Source organism: Lingula anatina, chromosome 4 (genome assembly GCF_051362555.1).
Source record: "Lingula anatina isolate TDL-2025a chromosome 4, LinAna3.0, whole genome shotgun sequence".
Taxonomy (NCBI): Eukaryota; Metazoa; Brachiopoda; class Lingulata; order Lingulida; family Lingulidae; genus Lingula; species Lingula anatina.
Window position 1 is genome coordinate 26,726,959 of NC_141770.1, and position 25,896 is coordinate 26,752,854.

At 36.9% G+C, this 25,896-nt stretch overlaps 1 protein-coding gene and 2 long non-coding RNA genes across 3 annotated transcripts; 2 read left to right on the forward strand and 1 right to left on the reverse strand.

The window, feature by feature from the left end:
* Positions 1-3,531: 3,531 nt before the first annotated feature.
* On the reverse strand, positions 3,532-14,713 carry LOC106178535 (putative ATP-dependent RNA helicase DHX35). Its single transcript, XM_087011528.1, has 25 exons — positions 14,581-14,713; positions 13,387-13,517; positions 13,061-13,153; positions 12,680-12,757; positions 12,225-12,329; positions 11,999-12,060; positions 11,739-11,808; positions 11,433-11,492; positions 11,191-11,234; positions 10,810-10,878; positions 10,483-10,579; positions 10,228-10,259; positions 9,871-9,952; positions 9,460-9,556; positions 9,178-9,231; positions 8,805-8,903; positions 8,405-8,529; positions 8,011-8,065; positions 7,492-7,587; positions 6,845-6,939; positions 6,422-6,499; positions 6,067-6,196; positions 5,687-5,840; positions 4,973-5,084; positions 3,532-4,588 (listed from the first exon to the last, which is right to left on the reverse strand). The coding sequence occupies exons 1-25, from the start codon at positions 14,612-14,614 to the stop codon at positions 4,544-4,546; spliced, it is 2,097 nt and encodes a 698-aa protein (XP_086867654.1). The 5' UTR covers positions 14,615-14,713; the 3' UTR covers positions 3,532-4,543.
* Positions 14,714-16,130: 1,417 nt separating this feature from the next.
* Positions 16,131-18,934, forward strand: LOC147762680 (uncharacterized). Its single transcript, XR_015334066.1, has 3 exons — positions 16,131-16,210; positions 17,646-17,810; positions 18,131-18,934. It is a non-coding gene; the product is annotated as an uncharacterized LOC147762680 (long non-coding RNA).
* A 3,374-nt stretch (positions 18,935-22,308) lies between these two features.
* Positions 22,309-23,716, forward strand: LOC147762681 (uncharacterized). The gene is made up of 2 exons (XR_015334177.1): positions 22,309-22,799; positions 23,543-23,716. It is a non-coding gene; the product is annotated as an uncharacterized LOC147762681 (long non-coding RNA).
* Positions 23,717-25,896: the final 2,180 nt, after the last annotated feature.

Consider the following 25,896-nt stretch of genomic DNA (forward strand, 5'->3'; position numbering starts at 1 on the left):
CATTTAGCTCACTTTTTTCATATCAGTTTATGGGACTACTGTAAAGCAGAATTAGGTAATTTCGTATAATAAAAAGGTACAGTTGCGTTCAAGAGTAACCAGATGTGAGCAATGGCGGATCGGGGCGGGGGGTGGGGGGGGGGGGGGGTGGGGGCACTGGCCGAAACAAAACAAAACCAAATAATTGTCTTTCCCTAGCTTGTGCTCTGAACATTACTCATAAAATTATACTGTTTTGTATATACCGTACGAAGCGATGTATTTTTTTATCCATGTGGACCCTCCCTCTTAACAAAATGCTGGATAAGGCAACGATGAATTACATCTATTCTACACGATTTGTGCCCTCCTTTATAGCTTTAACTCCGTTTGGAACTTTTTGATATTTCAATTCCTACAGATTTTGTTGTTCAGTAGTAAAATATGAGGTGCAAATACTTTGGTGGATCCATAAAAGAGACGTGAGGCAAGGTTTGGGGGGGGAGGGGGGCGGGAGCCTGTTTTTCAGATAAGTGCACTAAAAGTTCATATGCCACCAAGTGCCGCTTGTTTTCCGTTATTCGTGCTTTGATACATTAAACTCTTTTCAACATGCGTAAATCTTTTTTTAAACACAGTGCATTTTGTATATTGATATATCGTTACCAGAAGATTATAGTATTTCCCAGGTATCTGAATAATTTATAGATTACTGTAATATTAGAAGAATACTATAGTATTTTTCACGTGGGAAGCAGAATAACATATTCCTTCGACACAAAAGCCCGGAAATTAAAGACCTAGATTGCTGTATTTCTAATTATATCAACTTTCACATGAATTTTTTGACATGAATAATGCTGAATGAAGCAATCCCAATCAATACGGTACAAAGCATTGTACGTAGCCTACATTCAGACTCTTCTGTGTGAAGCCGTCTGGTGCGACCTGAATAAACAGATTGATATTTGTTCTCGTGCATCTAGATATAAATGAACTTAAGTGTTATCTCTCTGCCGTGGGGTCCTTGCCCGAAGACCTTGCCCCTAAAGATGAAGATACCTTTGTGAATTAGTCTCAAATATGCCTCGATTTGCTGGGATCCGTACTAATACCGACACGCCAGTGGTCGTGCTAAAAATAGAACAAGATTAAATATAGTTCAACAAGGGTTGTGTAGCGAGCAGTCGTAAGTTACACTTAACACACATCTGACTCATAAAAATTTATTGCAACGCTGGTCCTAAACAAATGGACGTTATCAGGCACACGGAGAGAGGCTCAGACTATTTTTCGGTGTGTGACGATTGTGTTAGACTTGCGAGCAGAGAGGAACATACCGGTCGTGAGAGGTAAACAATGGGATACTCTAAACACAGTGACGCCGTGTGACTGGTATTTTATGGGCTAATATAAACTAGGTCAAGCTGAAAACACCTTGGAGTGAGATGTGATGCCGTTGTCATATAAGGGCGTTTGCGAGCAACGTGAATCTGTATCTGCACCCTGAAATTTGCAGGCAGGGCGTGGAACACGAAGTACGACTGCCAGTATAACAAGTACAACTCCGACAAGCTGAGGTGACATTGGTTTTCACTACACGGGTGTGTGTGCGTGCAAGCAAAATAGGTTCAAATTAACAGCGTCATACGTCTTGCGCTTTGACATTAGACACGGCTACATAGCATACATGTAATTATCAGCATATTATAGAAGGCGCCAGTGTTTTAGAGGCACTGTGGACCTACATGTACTTCAGTGAATACCCGGTAGATGTAGGCCTACACACTGCTTATTACAGCAAGATAGAGACAGCTGTGGGAGGTTTACGTGTAGAAAACTGAAAAAAATGACAGGCGACGACGACGCACCACTGACAGCGAGCAATGGGGGCAACTTCGCCCCGTCCCTCACACTGTGGTACAAAGATTCCGGAGTCAAGGGGGACATACTTGTACATGAGGTGATGGTTCCCAAAACAGGCCTCGCTCGACATACATATTACTGCTGCCTCCAATGGAACGGGGGTGAGAGTGGGGGAGGGTACTGCGGTATACAGGACCACCCCATGGGCAGAAACTTCATCTTTTCCCTGTGGAATCCCAACTTCAACACAAGCCCTGAGGGGATCCGTGCCGTGTACCAAGACCCCGGCACGGAGGTGGTCCCGTTCGGCAACGAAGGCGCCGGGATGAAATCTTGGAATTTTACCCTCCACTGGGACACAGACACGTGGTACACACTAGTCACGCGCAGATGGGACAGCGGGCCCCACACCCGGTTTGGTTTTTGGGTTTGTGACCAGTCAAAGAGACGCTGGACGCACATAGTGACCATGGAGTTTCCCTTGGCCGGTGTTCACTTTAACCCGGGGACGGCGTGTTTCTTAGAAGACTGGGCGGGCAGCGGTCAGAACTCACGTCACGTGTATTTTAGACGCGGCTACAAGCGCGATCCGTCCGGCACGTGGCACGCGCTGAAGAACGCCAGTTTCAGACTGAACCAGGAGGAACGCTGCAAGCACTTCCAGAACGCTTACGATGCCGGGTTCGCGTGCAATTCCAAGCGCCACAATCAGTTCGATCACTATTACTTAGCAAGCGGCGGTTGTACGTCGCCGTCGCAGTCACTAAAACCTTCAGCCGAATTTGTGCCTACCGTTTCCGCCGCTTGCACGTCCCCGCGCGGCGAGCTCGCTTTTCAAATTACGTCAGTAAGCCCCCACGGCGTTGAATGGATGCTGGAAGCCGACAGCACACCACAGTTCAAATACACGCTGGAAGTCGACGGGAAATTCCTCGCGTCCGACGTGGATTCCGAACGGCGAAATGTGTTCTTTGACATTCCACACTCAAAGGTTATAACGTTGGTGGTAGAAGACATCTTCGGGAGCGTCGGCAAGCAGACAATGCGAACTCTTTACGATGAGAATAAATCTCATCACTGAACATTATTTCAATCATATTTTTGGTCATTTACATAAAAAAAATCGCACCCATGTAAACATACCAGTTAGTTCTACTGAGATTAGCCAATTAAGCTTTTGATGATTTTTCATGTAGACTTATCCCCACGTCACGTTTTTTAATTTCAAAGCGGTTGCTCTATTGCACAAGTTAGTAAGCGTTATTGAGTTTTCTTTAGAAATTTATCATATTGAAATTGAGACTTGATCATTTTGACGCGCATATCAAGATAATTATTTACAGTGCAATGTAAACTATTTAAAGTGGTGTGACTGCGAACTGTGAATATTAACTGTGCAGGGTGCTCGACTGTTTATTTTTCTATACTATCATTCTTCTATGCACCAGTATTGATGCCATGTATGAGATTAACATAAAGTATTTCTTTGTCGCAGAAAAATAATAAATGAATAAAATGTATATTATATGAAAATGAATAAATTGATACCGTATATTTTTTCAGTTAAAAAGTTGTCTCGAGAAACATCAGGCTCGATTGTTATCAATAATATCAACATGATCAACAATTTTATTTATTCAACCGAATAAAAACTATGCGTTATTTTCATAACTAGTAACAATTGCAAATGTTTATGTATGGCTTTTATTTACATTTGTACGCGTTTTATATTTGCAGGGATTACAAAAGCAAGAATGATAGTCAAAAATGTTTTTTATTATTTGTCAAAAGCCAGGTTATGGCACTTAGTATGGTGTGAAAGTTACTATTTCTGTCTCTCGTTTATACGTATGAGCAATAGGCAATACAGCTGTACGTCAAATGTGTCGCAAAATGAAGTTTTAAACGTTTAAAACGACTGGGCACAATGTACGTACACACCTTTCTTGGTAGACTTTGAGACTTGTTATCTCCGTTATCTGATGTTAATACAATGACGGTTATAATACAATGGTCGCCGTTGACCTTATTTTTATGAACAACTAGTAAATGAGATCTCGATAATACGATAACACCGTTTTGCTTGGTATTATTCATCAAGCTGTTTTAATCTTAATGATTTGCAACCCTTTATGCGTATGTTATCAAATTATCTCCAGCGTTCTCTTTATCAGGTACATGTACGAGGCGTGGCACAGCTAACATGCAGTGCCACTATCAAAAATGGTACCAACAGATAAAAAAAAAACTTCTCAAAATTTCCAGTACGTATTTTGTCTGCACGGCAGTCTGTTTCGTTCTCTCTAGCGGGTGTGGAGCGATACACAGCATAATGCGAGCAGTACCACTTTCAAAAATGGTCCCAGCAGATAAAAACTTCCCCAAAATTTCCAGAATGACGCCAACACTGGTAATCCAGTGGGATGTCTGAAATACTTTGGTACATGTTATCTCTGTTATAGCGTGGGCGCTAACGTACATGCAGTGTCTCTTTCGATAAAAGGTCCCAACAGATAAAAATGCCCTAATTTCTCCAATATTTCCAGTATTCTGTCTTCACGGTGGTCGGTGTATTCTTTGGTTTGTCAATTAACTTGCTATCCCGTTCTGATTGATCCGGATACAAAGAATCTTGTTCTGAGATTTCAATTTTTAAAAATCCCCCATCTGTCACCTTTAAGTGTCACCTGTCAGGGTGTCACCTGTCATCCAGCCTTGCTCTCTTAGCTGCCAACTCTCGGTCCTGAAGTTAAAAAAGTAAATAAGTTGTATCTGATATAATAATTAAACTCAAAATAATAAATTTATAGGAAGGTACATGATAAAGAACATCCTTATGATGGAGGGTGTATGTGTGTGTTGGTGGGGGTGGGGGGTGGGGGTGGGGGTGGGTGGGTACTGAAAAAAAGTTTGCACTGTCCAAAAAGATTATATTATGCAACAGAAATTTGAGAGTAATTACACACAAACATGCTTACACACACACACACACACACAAACTCTCTCTCACACACTTACCGTCCAGTACTGGTAGTAGTGTGGTGCCAGCTTATATAACAACACCCTCTCTCTCTCTCTCTCTCTCTCTCTCTCTCTCTCTCTCTCTCTCTCTCTCTCTCTCACTTACCGTCCCGTACTGGTAGTAGTGTGGTGCCAGCTCATATAACCACTCTGGCTGGATGGCTGTCAGGTCTCGCATGTAGTCTTTGTTAGTCTGGACTATCTCATTAAATATCACCCTGAAATAAATAAATAAATAAATGAATAAACGAATAAATAAATAAATAAATAAAAAGAAATGGAAGAATGTATGAATATAAGATAAATGTATAAATGAAAGAATATATGAATGGAAAAATAAACTATACTAAATGACTTGAACATTTTTATTCATTTATAAATAAATATTTTAATGCAGGGTTGAGATAACCCTTCATGGACAGGTAATACATTAAAAAATTCGGTTAATATTGCTCAAGAATTTTATGAAAAACTTCTGAAAAAATGAGCTTTTGGAAAAAAATTGGATCTGATAAATACGCTGATCAAGCTAAGTGGCAAAAGTGTTTTGGTAAGCGGAGTTAGAGGCACATAACTATCATCTGTAAGAGAGAGAAAGGCCCCATTCAGAATAGGGGAATAACTAGTCTGAGGGTCAAATATGGCGACCCACTACAAAGCTTGCCGTCTTATCTGCTAATACACATTGAATAGATATCCCGTTGGGAGGTAATCCAGTGGGTTGGCCATATTTCACCCTTGGACTAGTTAGTCCCCTATTCTGAATGGGGCCAGAGGGAGGGGGGGGGGAGAGGAGGTAATTAACCTCCAACCACCTTACCACTGTGGTCTGGTCTCAGTGTAGAGGACAGAGGTGGGGTGGACACTCAGGGGGTGGTCATCTCTCACTGTCCTGTACTCCCCACTGTAGTGCAGCTTGGCTGCATTGGCAAAGAACCCTGCAGTCAAGCAACGGCGTAGCTTCTCGGCATCTCCTGAAAAGAAACAAACAAACAAAAATAAATAAATAAATAAATAAATAATAATAAATAAAAATAAAAAATAGCAGCCTGTGAATGAATTTCCAAAATGTTCAGATTTTGTACAAAAATTAAATTAATGAAATCTTGTTGTGTTCCTAGCAATAACAATAGCCCTTTGCTATGTTGCTGGGTGCTATTTTAATTGAAAAAGGAACAAATGAATTAATTCAGACTAAACCTTCACAAGATACCAAAGGAATCTTGAATTTCTTAAGAAGTCTTGTCATCTGATCCTTTATATCTGAGGCTCGACAAAGCCCCTTGTAGTTAAGGAAGTTTTCATGGCACCATTTTGGTCTTTTGTTATGCTGCAAAATGGAAAAGTACCAAGATAAAAATGTTGAAATATGAATAATTAAGATGAATTAAACCAAATATATGATAATTGACATATATACTCAATGTCAATTAAAATCTGTACATCTTGACATTATTAAGAAGAAAATATGACTAAAATCACATCAAATCAAATCATATAATTCAAGCAAAATACAACATTTAGAAAAGTATCCTAAAGAAATCTTTTCCCCTACCTGCACAAATGCGAGATAAACATTGAGCATGGTCAGATGATCTCCCTCTACAGCTGAGAACCTCCTTTTAGCATTTGTCTAAAAGAAGGTAAAAAATAGGTACTACTATAATATTTGATAAAATCTATAACACTAACAACAGAACATTGTTCAATCTGTTTAAATATTGCCACTCTTCATTATGTCACACTATTATGTTTTCTATGGAGAAGGCTTAAAAAATTTAGGAGTAAGATTCTAATAATAATAATAATAATAATAATAATAATAATAATAATAACAGATAACTTCAAAGTGATTTTTTTCATGAGACATTTTAATATTGAAACTGACACCAATGTTGATTTTTAACATCAGATTACAAAATAAAATAAAATAAAATAAAATAATACAAATAAACTGTTAAATAAAACTTGTTCTTACAGCCTGTATCTTCTGCTTGGGAGGAGTAATGAACACATTCTGTATCTGCATCATGGCTGCTATGATGACTGCTTCCTCTGAACACTCCATTTCTCCTGAAACAACATTCATTGTGGTATATTCAACACAGTTCAGTGTGGTAGGTTAAATGCAAAGTTCACCAGTGTGAAAGGTTGCAACACAGTGTCTTAGGTTCAACAGACAGCTCACCATGTTGTGATATGTGTGAAAGAGTGCATTCCCATAGATTTAGATCGATCCATCTAGATCGACCTAACTCCCTGGGGGTTCACGCTAAATTGATGTCAGCCGAGCACGCACCATACCTAATTACCCCCTTACAGCTTTTAGTTGGCGGGACAGACGCTTAAGACGGCTAAGCTGACAGTAATCTAGTGAGACTCCCCACAGGGATAGATCGATCTAAAATGGGGTCATAGACTTCACCATGGTGTTTTAGTGTCACACAGTTCACTGCAGATTAAATTCTATGTATGCTTTATGTTATGTAAAATCTTTTATTATATTATTTTTCATTATAATTTACATATGTATTAGCTGATATCTTGTGGAATGGTAGTAAAGTACCAGTAGTGTTTAAGTTTTGAAAATGTGTGTGAGATACTATTTAAGAGGTACACCATTACCTGAGATCAGTAACATCTTGGCATACAGTGGATGTAGTGGAAACTCAGCCATTCTGTACCCCAGGGGGTTGGTGAGACGACCATTGTCATCTAGGGCTGGATAATATAATATGATTCAATTACAATACAATAAAAATACAATACAATATAATATTAGCAGGTAAAATATATCAGAAAAAATCTGTTTCTGTAATTAAATAGGATAGCAAATTCTTTAATTTTTAGTATTTTTTATTTAAAGTCCTCTTTCTCTTTAAATTACCCTAGACTGTTCCAGATATCTCAGTGATATTGAACAAACAATTATATTCATGACAATTTTCTATAACACAGTGCCTTGAACTAAGAAGTTCACTTTTAAATATCCATTTCTCTGATCAGACTATCAACTTTAGAAAAAAAATCTATTAAATCTGATTCTAGACCAACTGGTCAATTGCCTTAGTCAGCTTAAAGCAAAGACAGATATTGAAATGGACAAGATACAGTTGGATTGTCTACACTGAGAACTCATTTTACCTCCCAAGGCATACAGGAGCTCCACACCACGAACCATGTTCTGGGCAGGGGGCGGCTGAAATAGATGTACATACATCATGACTTTTTTTCTGCATTCGAAGCAAAATATGCACAAAACAATATTCATTTGTAGTTAGCAAATAAAGAAACATTTACAAGTATAAGTTTGTATGTACATTTTATTTTTAGTGACCATCATTATTTTTATAGTATTCCACATTTCAACAGCTTGTGATGTCAGCACATCATACCCATCCATCTACATCATAATTCTTCATGTAACACATTTAGCATAATTTGTTACTTACTAATAAGAAACTGAAAGTGACAGAAAATTTTGGCTACCAACACTGCTAAAAAATAAAGAATTAAGAATAACATCATGATTACTCACTGAAAGGAAGTTGAACCTGACCACATTATCAATGCCCAAAGCTTTGAGTTGTAGCACCACACTGGCCATACCTGCCCTCTGTATCTCTGGTACTGTACTGGGGGCTAGAGTGTGGAAGGCTTCCTCTGGAAATAGAAATAATAGTGAATTATATGTGACACTGCCACTCTTAAATCAGACAGTCACAAAAGCAAGATGTGTGTCAAAACTCGTAAGAAGACAACTAAAATCTTTGCTAAAAAGATGTCTGCAAATTTGACATGAAAAATTCTGAAATTGATTAATCAAACAAGGAAGAAGTTGGGGCACACTGTATCAAAAGATGACAGGTATGAAAAATACTTTCTTTTCATCATGAAAAGTTCACAGGAAAATTTTAAAAAAATTACAGGTGACTCACCAGTATATAACCTGTATGCCTTTCCTGAGCGCACACGTCCCGCGCGACCTGCCCTCTGCTCAGCAGATGCCTGCGACACAGGGACAATAACCAGTGATTCTGTAATGAGAGCATTTACTTAATAACATGCTAAATATCACAAAATTTTCTGGTTATTTTAACAAAAGTTTTCACTTACAATTATTTTTTTTCATTATAACATTAATTGCATTATTTTGGTACTTGGATCAAAAGAGACACATCTACCTTGATCAACACACACACACATGCTTTTCAAAATGCAACATTCACTGATTTATACAAAGGCAAGTAAATCTTGTAATGTAGTAAAAGAAAGACCTCTGATAAAACTAAATACATTGTTGTTACTCACCAATTCCAGTTTTAGGATTGAATGCTGGCAACTTGACAAAACCACTGTCTATCACTGGAAACCAACAAATATGGCTTTTGAAATATTTTAAAAGTTATATCAGAAATATTGAATAAAATGCAATATTTAAAATTGAAGATCATCAAATAAACAGCCAAAAACACTTGTTGATATTTTTGAAACATTTTACAAATTTATCACATTTTATTACTAAACCTTGGGAGTCCTCATGAGATTGATTTATATGTCATTTCACACATCAGTGTCAGTAATTCCCCCTACCATAAACAATCCCACTGATGGTTATAGAAGCTTCTGCTATGTTTGTGGCCACCACAATCTTCCTGACATTATTGGGGGTCCTCTGAAATACTTTCATCTGGAACAAATAACAAAGTTAACTAATTTCTCTTCTTCCTACACAATAACTGTACAATTAGCGATACATATCATGATAATCATAACAATTTATATTAAGAATATAGTTATTTAAGTGGTTATCTGTAAGTTTATTTTTGTATGACCAATTTTCCAAATCACATATTAGTAATCATATTTTTGGGGGTAAAATTTATTATTTATAATTGTTTTATTAAATAAATAAAAACATTATGCAAATTTTATTCAAATCTCAATCATGAAAATATCAATCAAAGAAAACTGTTATTTGTTCCACCCAGATAGAGGAAGTACCTGTTCAGAAGCAGGTAAACTGCCATGCATGGGTAACACCATCATCTTCTGGGAGTCCCTGGTGATTTTCCTGGCTTCTTCACTACAAACAGAGTTAAATATAATAATCCATAAGAGAAAAGAAACTAACAGTAATTATTGTACCAAGACATAGATATATAATTCTCATTACAGAATTGCTGTTATAATAGTAATTCCTCCAAAATTTAAAAGCCTCACTTTTTCTGTAATGATGCTTTTATCATTTTTAGTTCCTCGTGAAAATGTACTATCCACCACAAAACCATCTAACTTTTCAAAATCTTAGGATCAAAAATTCATGACTTGGAAAATTTGTATTGCCTCATATCTACTTACATCAACAGAGACACCACTTGCTCCACCTCCTCCTGAGGGAAAAGACAGATTGTGTACATAATTTATCAGACTTTTTGACAAAAAGCCATTGCCAAAGTTTTTCTTTTTTACTTAAGACGACAGATTTATCAACAACTGTAAAAGACCAAATGTCTTAAAGTTAAGACCAACTTTCCATTTTAAGTTGAAAAACAGCCTCTCAGGTCTTGTAGTGTTAGTTGCCCTCATCATCCTCATCATTACAATAGGACTTACCATGCCAGTTAAGAAGGCCAAGATGTCTCCTGGTTTTTCATTATGGTGGATTTTTATGGCTGTTTCTACTGTTGCCTTGACATAGTTTGGCACAGGGCTACAAGTGGAAACAAATAAATAAAAACAACTTTAAAGTTGTTAAATTTAAAAGATGCCTTTGGAGGAACAATTTACATACAACTTGAAACAAAAATCATGATCTACAAATGTGATTTAACATTTTTACTTTTTTATTTGGGCTTAAAATATTCATACTTATCTAACTGATTGTTTTGCTGATGTAATATATCAAAATAAGGACAATAATCAGTCACTTATGTTCCTTACTCTAGTGAATAATGCACATCCACAGGAAACATGCGTCCTTCTACACTAAGAACAGCTGCTGTATCATTCCTGAAACATACACACCAATTACTAAAAAAATATTATCATCTAATTCATTATAATTCCATCCTTTAAATTTCACATTTATGTAGGCAAGTGAATTAAGCGTGATTCTGTACTAAATAAGGATATCTGTGGTATATTATATTTACTTTCTTCACCCGACATGCAGTTAGGGTTTCATTTCAGATTGCAAAAATAAGTACAATATGCATCCAAACCTATGCCACATTTAATATATTATCAATCACCTTGGAGAAAAACGGGATACTAAAAATAAAGGTTAAAATAAATATGAATTCTGAAAATTATAAGCAATACCTGCTATCCCCAGTCTCATTAGTGTTGAAAAAATCTTTGAATTCCTGAAAAAAGTAACAAAAAAAAGAACATTTTATAACGTACTGTTTATCATATATGTGATGATGTTTTCTTATCAGGATTAAAAACATGTAAGTAATTAGTATTTTTTATATACAATGTGTCTTATTTAATTTAATCATTTATTTGATTACAGGGATAATGTCAAAGATGACTTCTAACTTTTAGAAGACACTCCCTACCTCGGCATCCATTGTAGCAGATGCAACTATCAGTCTCAGGTCTTTTCTCTTCTTCTGAATCTGAAATAGACAAAACTTCCTTAAAAAAGAACATTTCCGTGTGAAAAAAGAGAGAAATTTGGACAAAAGTATTCCAATGGAATATAATGAGGAAAAATGAAAACATAAAATGCGGCAGTTTGCCCGCACAACCATCATCTGCCTCTCTTGCCTCAAGTAACAAATAACCTTTGCTACGCAAGGAACAAGGGGGACAAACTTACCCAAGAAAAATTTAACTAGTGTATGTTAATATTAGAAAAATACCTTTTTCAGCAACCCCAGTATAATGTCAGTATGTATTGTCCTCTCATGGACTTCATCCAGCATAACTACGCTGAAAATAAATAAACAAATAAATAACTAAATAAATAAATGAGAGTAAAACTTGCTGACATGTCAATCAGTGTCACTTAACCAAACCAAATGCTACTATATAGTTTCAAAAATCATAACTACATTAGTATCTAAGGGTATTGTTTCATATTTCCCGAAAAATATTTGCACAGAATTTTTTCTGTGATTACCTGTATTTACTGAGCAGAGGATCCTGCATCATTTCTCTTACCAACATTCCATCTGTCATAAACTGCAAGGAACAAAACAAATGTATCATTTTGTGTTTAAAAAATAAATATTTATTTATTAAAAGATTGATACCACATACTGATTAAATATATAACTTTAAGGACCTGTTTTAACTGAAGCAGAAAAATAATCTGAACAAATGCATGCATGCACACACATTCACACCTTAACCCTTGTGGCTTCTGGATCTGAGACATCGTCAAAGCGTATGGTGTACCCCACTTCCTGTCCCAGCATCCTGCCTCGCTCCTCTGACACTCTGGTGGCAACCTGATGGAATAGAGAGAGGTTAAGTCTTACTTGATACAACCCAACTCGATGGGTTAACAACTCAATGTTGTTTACTGTATAAAATAAGCTTTGGGTCTTTACGATGCAAAAAAAAAAAAAAAAAAATTAACTCAAAAAACTCTTAAGCACCATCTTAGCTAAAAAGCTGGGAAAATAATAATGTATAAACCAGTTTCTTGTGTCTGTGCTCCTACTTTTTAAGTCACTCCAATTGTTCACCAGTTTACATCTCCATAAAGAGAACAAAAATAGAATTTAAAAAATCCATTTTTGCCATACTCAAGTCTTACTCTCAATAGTATACCATTCATGTTTTCAAGTCAACTTACCGTCACAGCAGCCACTCTCCTAGGCTGAGTTACTGCTATCATATAACCTTCTGCTGCCCAGCCTGCCTCCAGCAAATACTGAAACAAAATACAAAAGAAACCTCATCATCATTGTGCTGTATGACCACATGAAAGTGTTTTAAAGGAGAAAACTATTTATTATTTATACACCTTTCTATTCCTAAATATTCATAAAGCACTTTGCCATCTTGCCTGTCTCTAGCAAATACTTATATGAAAAAATCTTCAGTTAGGGTGGACTGATCTTTATTTAGATAAATAAGAACTTAAATTAGTATTCTTAAACAATTTTTTTTGTGATATTTGTTACATATGAGGGATTTAATTGACAAGTATCAGTTCAGCTTTGAAGTTAGCTACCTGTGGAATCTGTGTGCTTTTCCCACTGCCGGTCTCTCCCACTACTATCACTGTCTGGTATGACTCCACAAGGTATAAAATATTGGTCCTGTGCTGTAGGAAGAATAAAATATATCAAAATTGCTTTAAATAAAAATTAATAAATAATTTTAAATATGATAATCACCCCCAATAAATATATATATATATATATATATATATATATATATATATATATATATATATATATATATATATGTTTCTCTCGTTCTTTTTTTTTATTTGAATGTTGTTTATTCATCAACTATTTTTTTTAAATGTGTAGTTTGTATATCAGAGAAATTTACCTGGAATACTGGCAGTTTCAGTCTCTGTTGTTCCAGGGAAAGGTTTCTATATGGGTTATAAACCACGGACGACCCTTGACCCTCACTGGACACCCTTTCCTCAGAAAGTGTGGACCCTGGTGGCTCACTTCCTGAAAAATATTAACACAAGTACATCAGGGATTGTTTCACGCCCAAAAGTGAATTCTTGAATGTTCAAGTGGCTATTTCATGCAACTTTAATTGTTGGTGACTCCTTGCAATAGTTAGCATATTTCTGGCACTCAGACTTCTTTTTTTTAATGGAAAAACAACTTCATGAGGGTATAATTAATACCTACATGTACAGTTGAGGTTATGAATCTTACTTCATTAACAGAATCTTTTTTCAATTGACAAAGGCAAAAGTTTGGTTTTTCAGCAATGTGCAATTTGACAAGTTGAGAGATGCATTTAGGTTTGAGCAGACATTGACAGTTATTTAACTTATGTGAACTTATATATCCCATGTGTTAGCTCATATTAAAGGTACATACGAACCAAGCATTGGTGGAGCGTGGATTCCCAGTAACACATGTAAACCACTTTTACTAGATTCTTATATGACTCAAATAAATTTGACATGCCAAGGGATAAACTGAATAGATCACTCGATTAGCCATAAAATACCTTTAGACTGCTCCTTTCTTTACTTTTTTGGTTGTAAATTTAACCTACTTTCATGGCCTACTTTCCTGCCCCATTGACATACTGTACAGCTTAGAATGCCAGCAGAAAAATCCATTCAAACATCATTTTTGGGTAAAATTAAACAATCAATGCCTTTTGGTAATTCTCTTAGTTATACTACTTGAAACTACATGTATATGCTGGCATTTGGTTGGTTTTTGTGACAAAAAATTGACTTTGTATGCATCTTTAACATCAAATGTACTATGAGAAACCTGGCCCTTAATTATGACCCAAAGTGACTTCTGATACACTAAAACTCCCAAATTAAGGCGCCAGAAAAGTGCCCCAGATTTGACCTTGACTTAGAGAGCCTGTTTCAATTTACGGTTTAGGTAACTACATGAAACAGCAGTAAAGCATTACCTTTGGAAGATTACAACTTACACATGCAGTACACAGTTTTGGCGCTTTCGCAGTACTGCCCCTTTCCAAATAACTCCTAGACTTTCTTTTCATTGGCAAGGTGTTTATCATACAGCTTACCTGGTTTCCAAAACTTCGAAGTGTGCGTAGCCATGCCGATTCTTTTCAACGGCTCACCGTGTACCTTCTTACTAAGTCAACAGCATTCTAACAGTACTGTAAGAAACAGGTTGCCGGCTGCATCTTCATTTTTTCCTCCTTTTCAAAAAGAGCATTTGTCCAAGCTAGGCCCAATCAAATATAGTTCATGCGCAGATGGAACATAAGTTGAGAATTTATTAAGTGTAAGAAGCCCCGTTGGTATGGGAATGGAATTCTAAAGCTCAAATAAGTTTGGTTGAATGTATTTCTATGTTAATATCTGTACTCGTCCTATTCTTAAAAATCACACTGGGCCTACTTCACAAAGACCCCTTTTGAGAGACTCCTGTAAGACTACTGTAGCCTAAATATATTAAATATACATGTAACCGTCGAAGTAGGCTACGGCAGAAAAAATCCTTTTCTAAATGAAAAATTTCGGCCACTGCTTGAAATGTTAGAAAGTATTTTAAAGTTGCAAAGGCATGGGAGCCGTTAGGCGGGGGAAGGCATAGGCCTACGGCCTAATTAACCCCCACCCCATTTGTTTCAAACAGGTCAGTCTTGGAGAAAGGGGCTCGGTGGCCTTGTTAACTGTGATTTTAAATACTAATAAAAGTGATTTTATAAATTTGGTTCTCTTATTATTTTACTATAGAGCAGGCAGTCGTTTCGGTTTAGCCACTGGTCTAAAGACCTTCGGTCGGTAGGCCCAACAATGAAAACCTTCACAGTCGACGAATTCTGTCGATTTTTTTTTACTTAACTACAATTCACTAGGAATCAATCCTGTCAAATTGTGTATCTCCAGTTTATGAGATCGATCGAAAAATAATATGGCATACATGTAGTAGGGGCCTAAGTATATTGGCACGTCTGCAGATAAAAAGAATCCATTAAAAACGGGGCTTTCTGTTATTATCTAGTGTTTTTAAAGTGAAAGTTCCAGAGTACAGTCTGCATCTGACTCATCACTGTTTGAGGTCTGAATATAGTGTCGATGAAGCTAATTGATAAAATTATATAAAAATCACCTTAAAATTAATAGTGCCCTGGTTATAAAAAAATTTTTGGATTATTATTATTCTGTTGTGATATCATTTGGCGCATGAACTGACTAAATTCAGGGAGCTGAAAATTTTTAATCACTTTGTTACTCGAAATCCTGACCCCATGGAGAACGAATTTCGGCCCACTGTCACAAATGTATCACAGAAGAAAATGATGCAATATTTAAAGTTCATTAACATTGATGTATGAATGTGATTCTGGCAAAGTTTCAGCCTTGGAGTGGGGAAAAGCGGTTGAAATCACGGTGTGACAACGCCACACTCACCATAGCGCCAAGGCCAGGCTGATGTCCCCTATACCCTACCCTGAGTGTCAGAGCAACGTAAAAGCTAGCTTGCTAAATATACCTTGTAGTGGGGTCGCTTTTACTGGTATTGCTACTATGGGTTATATATGAAATCAAGATCGAGCTGGCAATACCGGAATCTAGAACCTAGGGTACTATACCCGTATTAAGTCAATAAAATGCGTCAGCCCTTTAATGAATTTTGGCAGCTGTCCAATTTATACCTACGTTGGCAGGTTACGTATGTCTGAGGTAAGTGTCAAATTATCAACTTTTTCAAAAATAATTCAACTGCGTTGAAAGTAAAAAGATCGAAAATAGTTTTAGTATGTACTAGGTAACAATTTCTTTGCTATTTCTTAACAAAATTTATAATGTTGTTGAGGGTTTGGATGTGAAGTTTCGCTTGTTGTTCTTCCAAAAACATTTCTGCATTAGCGACAATCAATACACATAAACAGCTTGCACTGCTTCAGAAAGGGTACATTTTTATTTTGATAGAAGTATGCTCGTGAGACGAGCACAATCTACATATTTGCTCATATGTACAATATTTCATGCCATGCCATATGTTTATTACAATTACAATACACATGCGTTGTTGTTAGTCACAATGCTGTCTTCTATATTTATTTATTAATTGCGAGACCCAGTCTTGTAAAGGTAGTAGAAAATTGAACAGGGGGCGCTTTAGTAATTTAGGTTCAAACAAAAGAAATTGCAGTTTTATATTTTACGTGCTGTGAAATGCACTTTGTCATAATTTTATGTGAAAATATCCCGCAGAGAAATCTCAGAGTAACGATAGAGCCACTTCATTAAATGTTAATAGCTAGGTTTATTGGGATAATGCAAGAACATTTTGTCTTAATTAATTAGAATAATATTATCAATGCTTGAAGGAAATGTACGCAGGTGATCATTTAAATTTATATGCAAGTGAGGCCGAGGTACCTTTGCTGAAGTAATATCCATAAGAATAGTTGGCTTCTGTCAGAGCCTCACATTTGGCTCCTGCCCAAGGTTCTTTATGTCGAGTTGTATTTATATTTACTTTTTCTCCATTTATGTACTTTTCTCCTTATGATGTCTTAAATAGACTGCAGTTAAAGGTACTTCACCTAGCCCACCAGGTAAATATTTTTAGTGCGTATTATTCCTCTGAGTTTACAAAGGGTGTTTTTGCTGCTAGTGTTAATTTACCAAGTACACTGACAGCTTAAAAACTGTAGCGAAATTGAAAAATCACAAAATAAGTGCTCGGGATGTAAACAAACAGCGCATTAGTAAATAATTTACATCGCCTGGTTTATTTTTCTCCATCTTTTGTAACTAACTGGCTATCTTTTCCACTCAAAGGAAGAAACATCATTGTTGTTAGCTAATTTAATCGGTGTGAACTTAACAAATGCCCCATAGACCAAATAAGACAGCGAATAAGAGCTCAAAAACCAAATTAAACATTGAATCTTTGATGTTTTATTAAAAAAAAACGTTTTACTCAGAAATTTGTTCATATCCATTACACTGAAAATCGTATATATATATATATATATATATATATATATATATGTTTTTTTTACAGAAATCACATATACATTTTTTTGTTTATAATCTGTGAACAGTTTGTCAATTGCCCACTATTAGTCATAGGTTTTCCTGTCGTATCGTTTTGTTTTCCTTTAAGAGCACGCATTTGCAATCATGGGTTGCGGTTCTAGTGTGGACACACATTCATCTCCAAAAGATGCCACCTCGAATGATAGGCCAAAAACGCCACCAGCTGCAGTACAAGAAGAAAAGCTGTCAGTACAAGAAGTTAACGAAACACCATCCCTTGTTAATATAAGACGTACGTGTGCATTATAGCAGGTCAACTTTTTATTAGGAAAATGTGTGTCTGAATTGTACCTCGATTTCTAATTTAACTGCACTTGCACGTCTTTCACACACACACACACACACACACGGGAAGGCTGTGTTCGCTCCTTAGCCTCCCTCCACCAGTCTTTCTCTTTCGCTCTCTCATATCGAAGATATTTGGGTCTTAAGGATCAGGATGATGCTTGTGTATTCTTTTCACCCTCTCATTGGGTTATTTTACTTGATACAACCGACATGGATGTAGATTATGTTATTTTGTTGGTGATGTTTATTTATTGTTTCTTTAAGCTGATCCCAATTTGCCGGAGACTAGGTCTATCCAGTCAATGGACTAGAGACCAGAACAAGAGGTTGTGAAGAATCGGAAGAAAAGAGATCGTGCAAACTTGGCCACTGGGGATATCTTTGAGGACATGGGCGTGAACAGTGAAGATCATCATCATCATAGATAAAAAATACCCGAGGAGATCGACTGACCTTTTTACTAGCTGAAGTCAACACCACATACAGTTTTTACTTATTCAGAATAACAATGAAGTCGTAATTTTTTTTAATGGGAGGAAAGGAATTTGGGAGGGAATTTGAAATAACTGTAAAACCCAGGTCATGGGCTAGAATGAAAATTCTTTGTATATAATTTATATACGGATTCTACTGATTCTCCCTCTCAAATGCAATCAAAATGTTTTCAATGCTGTTCGAATACTAAAGGAAATTTTACAGTGCAACCATAGTGCAGTTACAATGTGCCCTATGAAAGTCCACTTCGAATGCCATTCTATATTTCTACGCTTGGAATTGCAAAGTCCTGAGCATAAGCACAGGAAATGGTTCAAATATTTGGAATGCACTTAGAATTCTCTAAACGATCCAGGAGAACGCAAGGCGATTATTTAATAAAAACGGGAAGGGAGAATTATTATTATTATTTGTCATTTTAAGGTAAGACGCTTTGCTCATATGGAAACGTGTTAATGGACTGTGATATTTTAATTCAAATTTATAAATGTTCTCCTTTTAATCTATTGCAATTACAACTGTTATTGTCACACGAAGAGTCATTCGCTTTTAGGACAGAGGACATTGCATGTACATGGAAACTGTCTAAATATGTATTTTAATAAAATATGATATTTGAATATGTAATATTCTCCAATGTACCGTGCTCCACAAGCATCTCGGTGTGATGTGCAATAGATGACAACATTTAAGGCCCCGGTTTCGCGAAAAGAAAAATTAAGTCAGGTTCTCTGGTTAAAAAGTTAATTACCAACGTTACATTATCAGTGTTACAGCACTCTCATGGAAATCCAAGTCGACTAAGCCCGGGAACTGCGTGCAAAATTTTTTGTTTATTTTTCATTATCACACATGAGAATTTTCAACGTGTGGCTTTGAAGTCGCATGAGACCATAAAACCATGTGTCAGCTACATTTTCTGAACATATCCACAGTGACAGTAACAGTGGTATAAAGTTTAGGTTTGTTAAACACTAGACCCGATTTTGTGCACTGCCATCTTTATTTTTCTACTTTATGTTTGTATATTTAAAACACAGTTGCCTTGTTTTCTATTTGTTTCAGTTTTGGTCCGCAAACTAACTGAGCAGCTGATCAAATATGGCGTGACCCACTTGAAAGCGTGTCAATTAGTCCCCTACAGAGATCCCCTACGTAATCCTCTCCCCCTGCAAGGATGATGCGCTTGGGAGACGGGGAATCCATTAGGGGGTTATGCGGTGTGCTTTCAAGTGCGCGCAATATTTTATCCGCTGCTCATGCTGTTAGTCTTCGGATCAACTTGATTGTGAACAGAACCTTACATGCTATTAATTTAAAGACAAGAAGATTCGCTTTTAATTCAATTTTGTATCGGACTAGATTGCAGAAACCCCCGTGATCAGAAGGTACAGTATAGCCAGATTAAAGCTGATAGGGGAGTCCGGGGCTAGTTGGACCCCGGGGTAAGTCCCCCCCCCCATCAAGTCCTTTTAATAAAGTAACTTAAAGATGCTAAATCATTTCCTTTGGATTCACTGCCGACGCTTTCTTAGCACTATCGGATACGGTCACTATACAAAATGACGTGATCAATTCTTTTACCCCATAGTTACTTTTTCATAAACTGATGAGGGGCCAACTTACCCAGGGGTCCAACTAGCCCCGGTCTCCCCTAAGTTGGTTAACAGGCGACAAATACATCTGTAATGGATCCGTGGACGGAACTACACAGTATTTTTCTAAACACGCGATGTTTTAAAGAAGAACAGCAGCTAAATTTCAAGGGTTTTTTGTAGGGGTGTGTGGAGGAGGGTGGGAATTATGTCAAAACCAGCAGACATAGAGCGTAAATACAACAGTCTTTCTGGGGTCATCTGTAAATTATTCCCATTTATCAAACACATACCCAATGCAATTTTCTATTTGAAAGAAGATAGGGGCGAAGATCATAATTTTCTCAAAATAAGCGATGGTCTCACTCGTTTATCAGTTGATCAGTTTTGTCTGGCTTAAAGGCATTTTACAGACTGCGCAAGAGAGCTAGGTGCTAGACAAATGAGAACTTTGACCTAACAATACCCATAATTATCTCACTTTTGTTTCTTTAACAGGTGATGCACAGACTCCTATTAAGGAAACGAGCAAGAACAAATAAAATTGATTCGACGGCTGATTCGGGGATATCATGGATAGCATAAGCGTGAAGAGTTCAGCTTCTTTTCTTTTTTTCTTCTTCGCCGTCATCATCATCATCATCATAAAATAGACAATCTTGGGATTTTGACTGACTCTGTTATTCTGTTCACAACAAACATCACTGGATAAGTGGATGCCCTGAGTGGACATCTATAAGACAATATGGGACAGTACCTACATGCATTCTGCAGGATTGAAATAGATTTATTTCATAATTAATCCAAAGAGGAAAATAAAACAACATTTTTGCTTTGTTCCATGATCTAATAATTACAACAATTATTGAAAGTGGGACTAGATTAGCGTCAACCTTACCGAAAAGAGAATTGAAAAAAGTTACATGAGATTCAGTATGTGAATGGTACGGCGCGAAGGTGTAAGATTAGTTGACACTTCTTGTGTCGTATGGTAGGGACTGTGAATATGTGTGTATATGTATATAAGTAGAAAGCAAATTGTATTATACTGTACATTGTTAAGTTTAATTTTTGAGTGTAATAATATATTATAATAATAAAAAAGATTAATATGGCCATGGCGGAAAACCAATTGGTCATATGACACCCTTAGCAAAATGAAAAGTTTGCAGCAATATTTCCGCAACGAATTTGCAGGAGATTTACTTCTGCTAATTTTCATTCATATTGCAGCAAATTTGCTGCAAATTTGAAAGAAGGAATTGCAGTGAGAGGGATTTTATCCAGGGCATGAGCCAACCACCCCCAAATATGTAACAGAAGAAAGCTTGCAATATTCTAAGTTCATTAACTCTGATGCATGAATATGATGCTGACATCAAACATTGTCAAAGCCTCACCCTAAGAGTGAAAAAAAAAAAAAAAAAAAACGTACGCCAAGGGGCCGCAGTCCCGGTACGTTTGACACCTTCGTCTAAGACCTGGCAGATTACGTATGTCTTAGGTAAGTGTAAATTTATCAACTTTCTCTGAAAAAGTTCAATTGCATTGAAAGTAAAAAGATACTAAATAGCTTTGATATGCACTTTGCAACAAATTCGTTGCTTTTTTTAACCATAAAAATAATAATGTTGAGAGCTTGACCGTGAAGTTTTATTCGCTGTTCCTTCGAAAATCATTTCAGCATTAGCGACGATCAATACGTAAACAACGCAGCTTGCATTGCATCAGATAGGGGTGCAAATGTTTTTTTAAATAGAAGTACGCTCATGAAACGTACATTTAAGGCCAATACAGTCAACATTTTTGCTCATACTTTGCTCATACTCAATCTTTCATGCCAGAAGGACAATTTTTTGCAATTCACAGAAGTAAACATGCTCCATACTTACGTCAGTGACGTCATTGGTTGGTGTAAAGTTATAATACCACTTTCTATATTTATTAATTGATTGCGAGACCCAGTCTCGTAAAGGCAGTAGTAGAAATTGAACAGGTAGCGCTTTCGCAATTTAGGTTCAATAAAGCAATTGCAGTTACTGTAAATAACAGTTTTATGTACAGTATACTTTACGGTTGGAAAATGTCCCTGAATTAGATTTTAATGTCAAAGTGTCCTGCAAAAATACTTATCTTTAAGAAATGATAAAGCCCCTTCATTAAATGTATAATTAATAGGAATTATGCAAAAAATAGGGCCTATTGAGCGCGTTGTCTTTATTGGTAAAACCAATATCATCTGAGCTTGAAGAAAATCCATAGAGGTAATCATTTTAAGTTATATGCAAGTGAGTCTGAGGTATGGATGTCTGCGTTCAACAAGGTACCTTTGCTGAAGGAATGTCCAAAAAGAAAAAAGAAGGGTGGCTTCTGTCCAAGCCCCACAGTTGGCTTCGTTCCAAACTGTTTTCTTTGCATGGAGTTGAATTCATCTTTTGTTTCTCTCCAATACCTTATTGTGTATCAAATGGACTGCATTTAAAGATACTTTGCCTAGCTTAGGTAAATATTGTTGGCGCGTATTATTCTTGTAAGGTTTTTTTTAAAGGTGGCTTTGTTGACAGTATTAAGTTTATATTTATATAGGCAGCCTTAACGCTGCAGTGAAATTGATAAAGCACAAAGCACAAAGTTCGTATAGTGTAAACAAATAGCACAATTTCTTTTCTTTCAGTAGACACACACTGTAGGCCTACTCATGGGTTGCTGTGCCAGAAAATATAAGAAAATATCTCCAAGACAGGATGACTCACCGCGCGGTAAGCCACCAGCGCAAGGTGAAAACAAATCACAACATAGCGTACAAGAAGTAAACGAAACACAAAACATTGTGAATACGGAAGGTACGTATACACTAGACAATTCTTTTGTTTTTGTTTGGAAATTATATCTCGGAACGCGCGCGCGCGCGCGCACACACACACACACACACACACACACTTTTTATTCCCGCACTTTTGTGACAAAAGTCGTGGATCATGTTATTCCGTGCGTTTGTGCGTGAGTTCGTGCGTCCGAGTGTCCCTGCGCCTGGGCGTTTTGTAATTTCTGCTACATGTATTGCCGCCATGACTATTAGAGTGAGAAAGTTGAGACTTTGGGGATTGATAGACGCATCATCAGGGATGTCCATGGCCCCGGTACTTCAGAATTTAAGTGCATCTGTGGCCGGGGCGGGCGATTCTTAATTTCTGTAATGTAATTTCAGCCATCTCCTCCGACAGTCAAGGGGGTGTTAAACCTTTTGGGCTTGATGAAAAGAGATATGGATGGGCAATTCAAAATTTGTGAGCGTGCACGTGGGGATTGGGCTGTCCCTAGGGGTTGGATTATTCTTCTCTTTTGAATAAGCATTTTTCGTCGATACTTTTGCAGTCGTAATTATGAATATCATTTGCAATCATAAGAACCAATACTGGTACATAAAGTAACAATGCATTGGCACGAATATCTAGGGAATGAGATTCCCGAGTGTGAGCTACTCAGCAGCAGTACAAGTAGTACGAACGCACCTATTCATATTTGGCTGTATAACAAAAAATGTGTGAATGAGCATGATTAAGTTTTATTTATTTATATTTTATAGCTAATACCGATGCACCGTTGGGTACTTGTGTTCAGGCAATGGACATAAGCCCGCGTAGCCAGGATTCAGCCGAGAGCCAATAGCTTGTGGAAACTTGACTCGACGGCTACTGGGGATATCATGGATGACATGGGCTTGAACTGTTGAGGTCTTTATCATCATCATCATCATCATCATCATAAATAATAAAAAAACCTGAGGAGTTCGACAGACTTGTTATTCATGATAGGTCGTCACTGAAGTAGCTGAACATCACACACTAATGTGGAATGCGCAGGAATCGTGCAAAACCAGTCGTTATGAAGAATTTTCCAAAATCTTCACAAAATTAGGGACGGAATTTGAAATTAGCTAATTACGGTAATGCCGAGGTCATTGTAGAGGCGAAATTAGATAAAATGCTGCTAGAATGAAAACCTTTTGTGTATATATATATAGGCCTATATATATCCCAAATATTTTTGTAATCGGAGCTAAATTTTCGGATTTCTCTCAGATGCTGTGAAAATGTTTTGAATGGTGTTGGGAAGCTGAAAGAATATTTAGCATGTAGCCATATTGCAGTTAGAATGTGTCCGCTATTTCTTCACTTGGAATGCACCTTAAATTTTATGAGCACATAAGCAATACAATCAGTCCAACCACAAAAATGGGTTCGAATATCTAGAATGCATTTAGAATTCTCAGAATGGTCCACGAGAATGCAAGGGAATTATTAAATAAGGGCGGTAATGGAGTGTTATTATCATTGTCAATCTAATTTCAGACGTTTCCCTCATCTTAAAACGTGGCAATGCATTGTGATATTTAAAATCGTAGGGACTATACATGTACTTTGACATGATCTCCTTTTAATGTATTGTAATTATAGCTGTTATTGTCGTATGAATAGACATTAGCTTTTAGCATAGAGGATACTAAATGTTCATGAAAATAAACTGTCATTAGTATATGTTAATAAGAATATAATATTTTAAAAAAGAAAAGCCTGTCCCTTTTGTACCTCGCTCCACAAGCATCTCAAAACTGTTTACAATAGATGACAACATTTCAGGTGTCTGTCACGCCTACCGAATAAAGATAATTACCCCCTTACAGCTTTACTAGGCGTGACAGACATTGAAGCCGGTCAAGTTGACAGCAATTTAGTGAGACTCCTCAGGGAGATAGATCGATCCAAATATCTGTGGAAATGGTCCCTTTGAGACGGGAGTTTGGATTTTTTGCCACAATACAGGCTTGGTGTAGACGCTCTCGCCTTCCTGGGGTAGATGCAGCCCAGCTGCCGTATGAGTCGCAAAAAGTTACCTCATTAACGATATGGGAGCATTGTCATAGAGCTCTACGTCAGAGGCTGTAAGTACAGCTTTTTGGCTTTTATTTCTCCATTTACAGTTTATGACTTTGTGAGAAAATGAAATGACGCTGCGAGGTTAAACATTTTTAACGTGACCAAAATCCATACATTTTTTGTTATTCCGTACCAGACTCATGTTGACCTACTAGTACTACCCTGGCACATCTCCACGTGTATTTGGGCCCTTTCAGAATAATTTGATCTGTGGACTTGCGTTACCTCCAGTCCCCTAATGGTCTCCCTGCCTACCACACACGTCTGGCCTGCATTGGTCCAGCAGTTAGACGGATTTTATCTCAGCTCCAAGGTTATTTGCTACGAGAGTCTTAGCCTTAGATTGAAAAAAATCGTTCGCCAAGCGGTCACAAACCCGGTTTGACAACATCACCATTGTTTATAGCCTTGCTGTTCTTGTTTAAGTCAATAAAATGCGTCAGTTCCTTTAATGATTTTTGGAAGCTTTCCGGTTGCTTTGTTGGCAGGTTACGTATGTCTTAGGTAAGTGTCGACTTATCAAATTTTTTCGAGGAAATTACAATTGCATTGGATGTAAAAAGATAAATGGCTTTGATATGTTGCTTTTTGAATTCTGAAAAAAATGATCGTGGTGAGGATCTGGCTGTCAAGTATGCCTTAAACGTCAAGGTCCCTTAATTTGTTGTTGCTGTTATTGTTGTTGTTTTTCATTATGGAAACAACTTGTATTAAGTCGGGAAGTGGCGCATTTCTTTTTTTTCATTGATAGAGGTCACGAGAGGATCACTGATGAGATGTATATGCACACGGTCAACATATAAGATAATATATGAAATCTATCGCGTACCTAGCAACAGATGTAAGGGGAAGGAAGAATTACGCATGCGCATGATCAACCGTAAACCCAAAAGAAGCTTCACAGCTGGCTTCTGCTCAAATTTTTTATAATTATTTACGCTGAGTTAAATTTATCTTTACTTTTTCTCTTATACCCTATTGTGTTGTAAAATGGCTATGATAA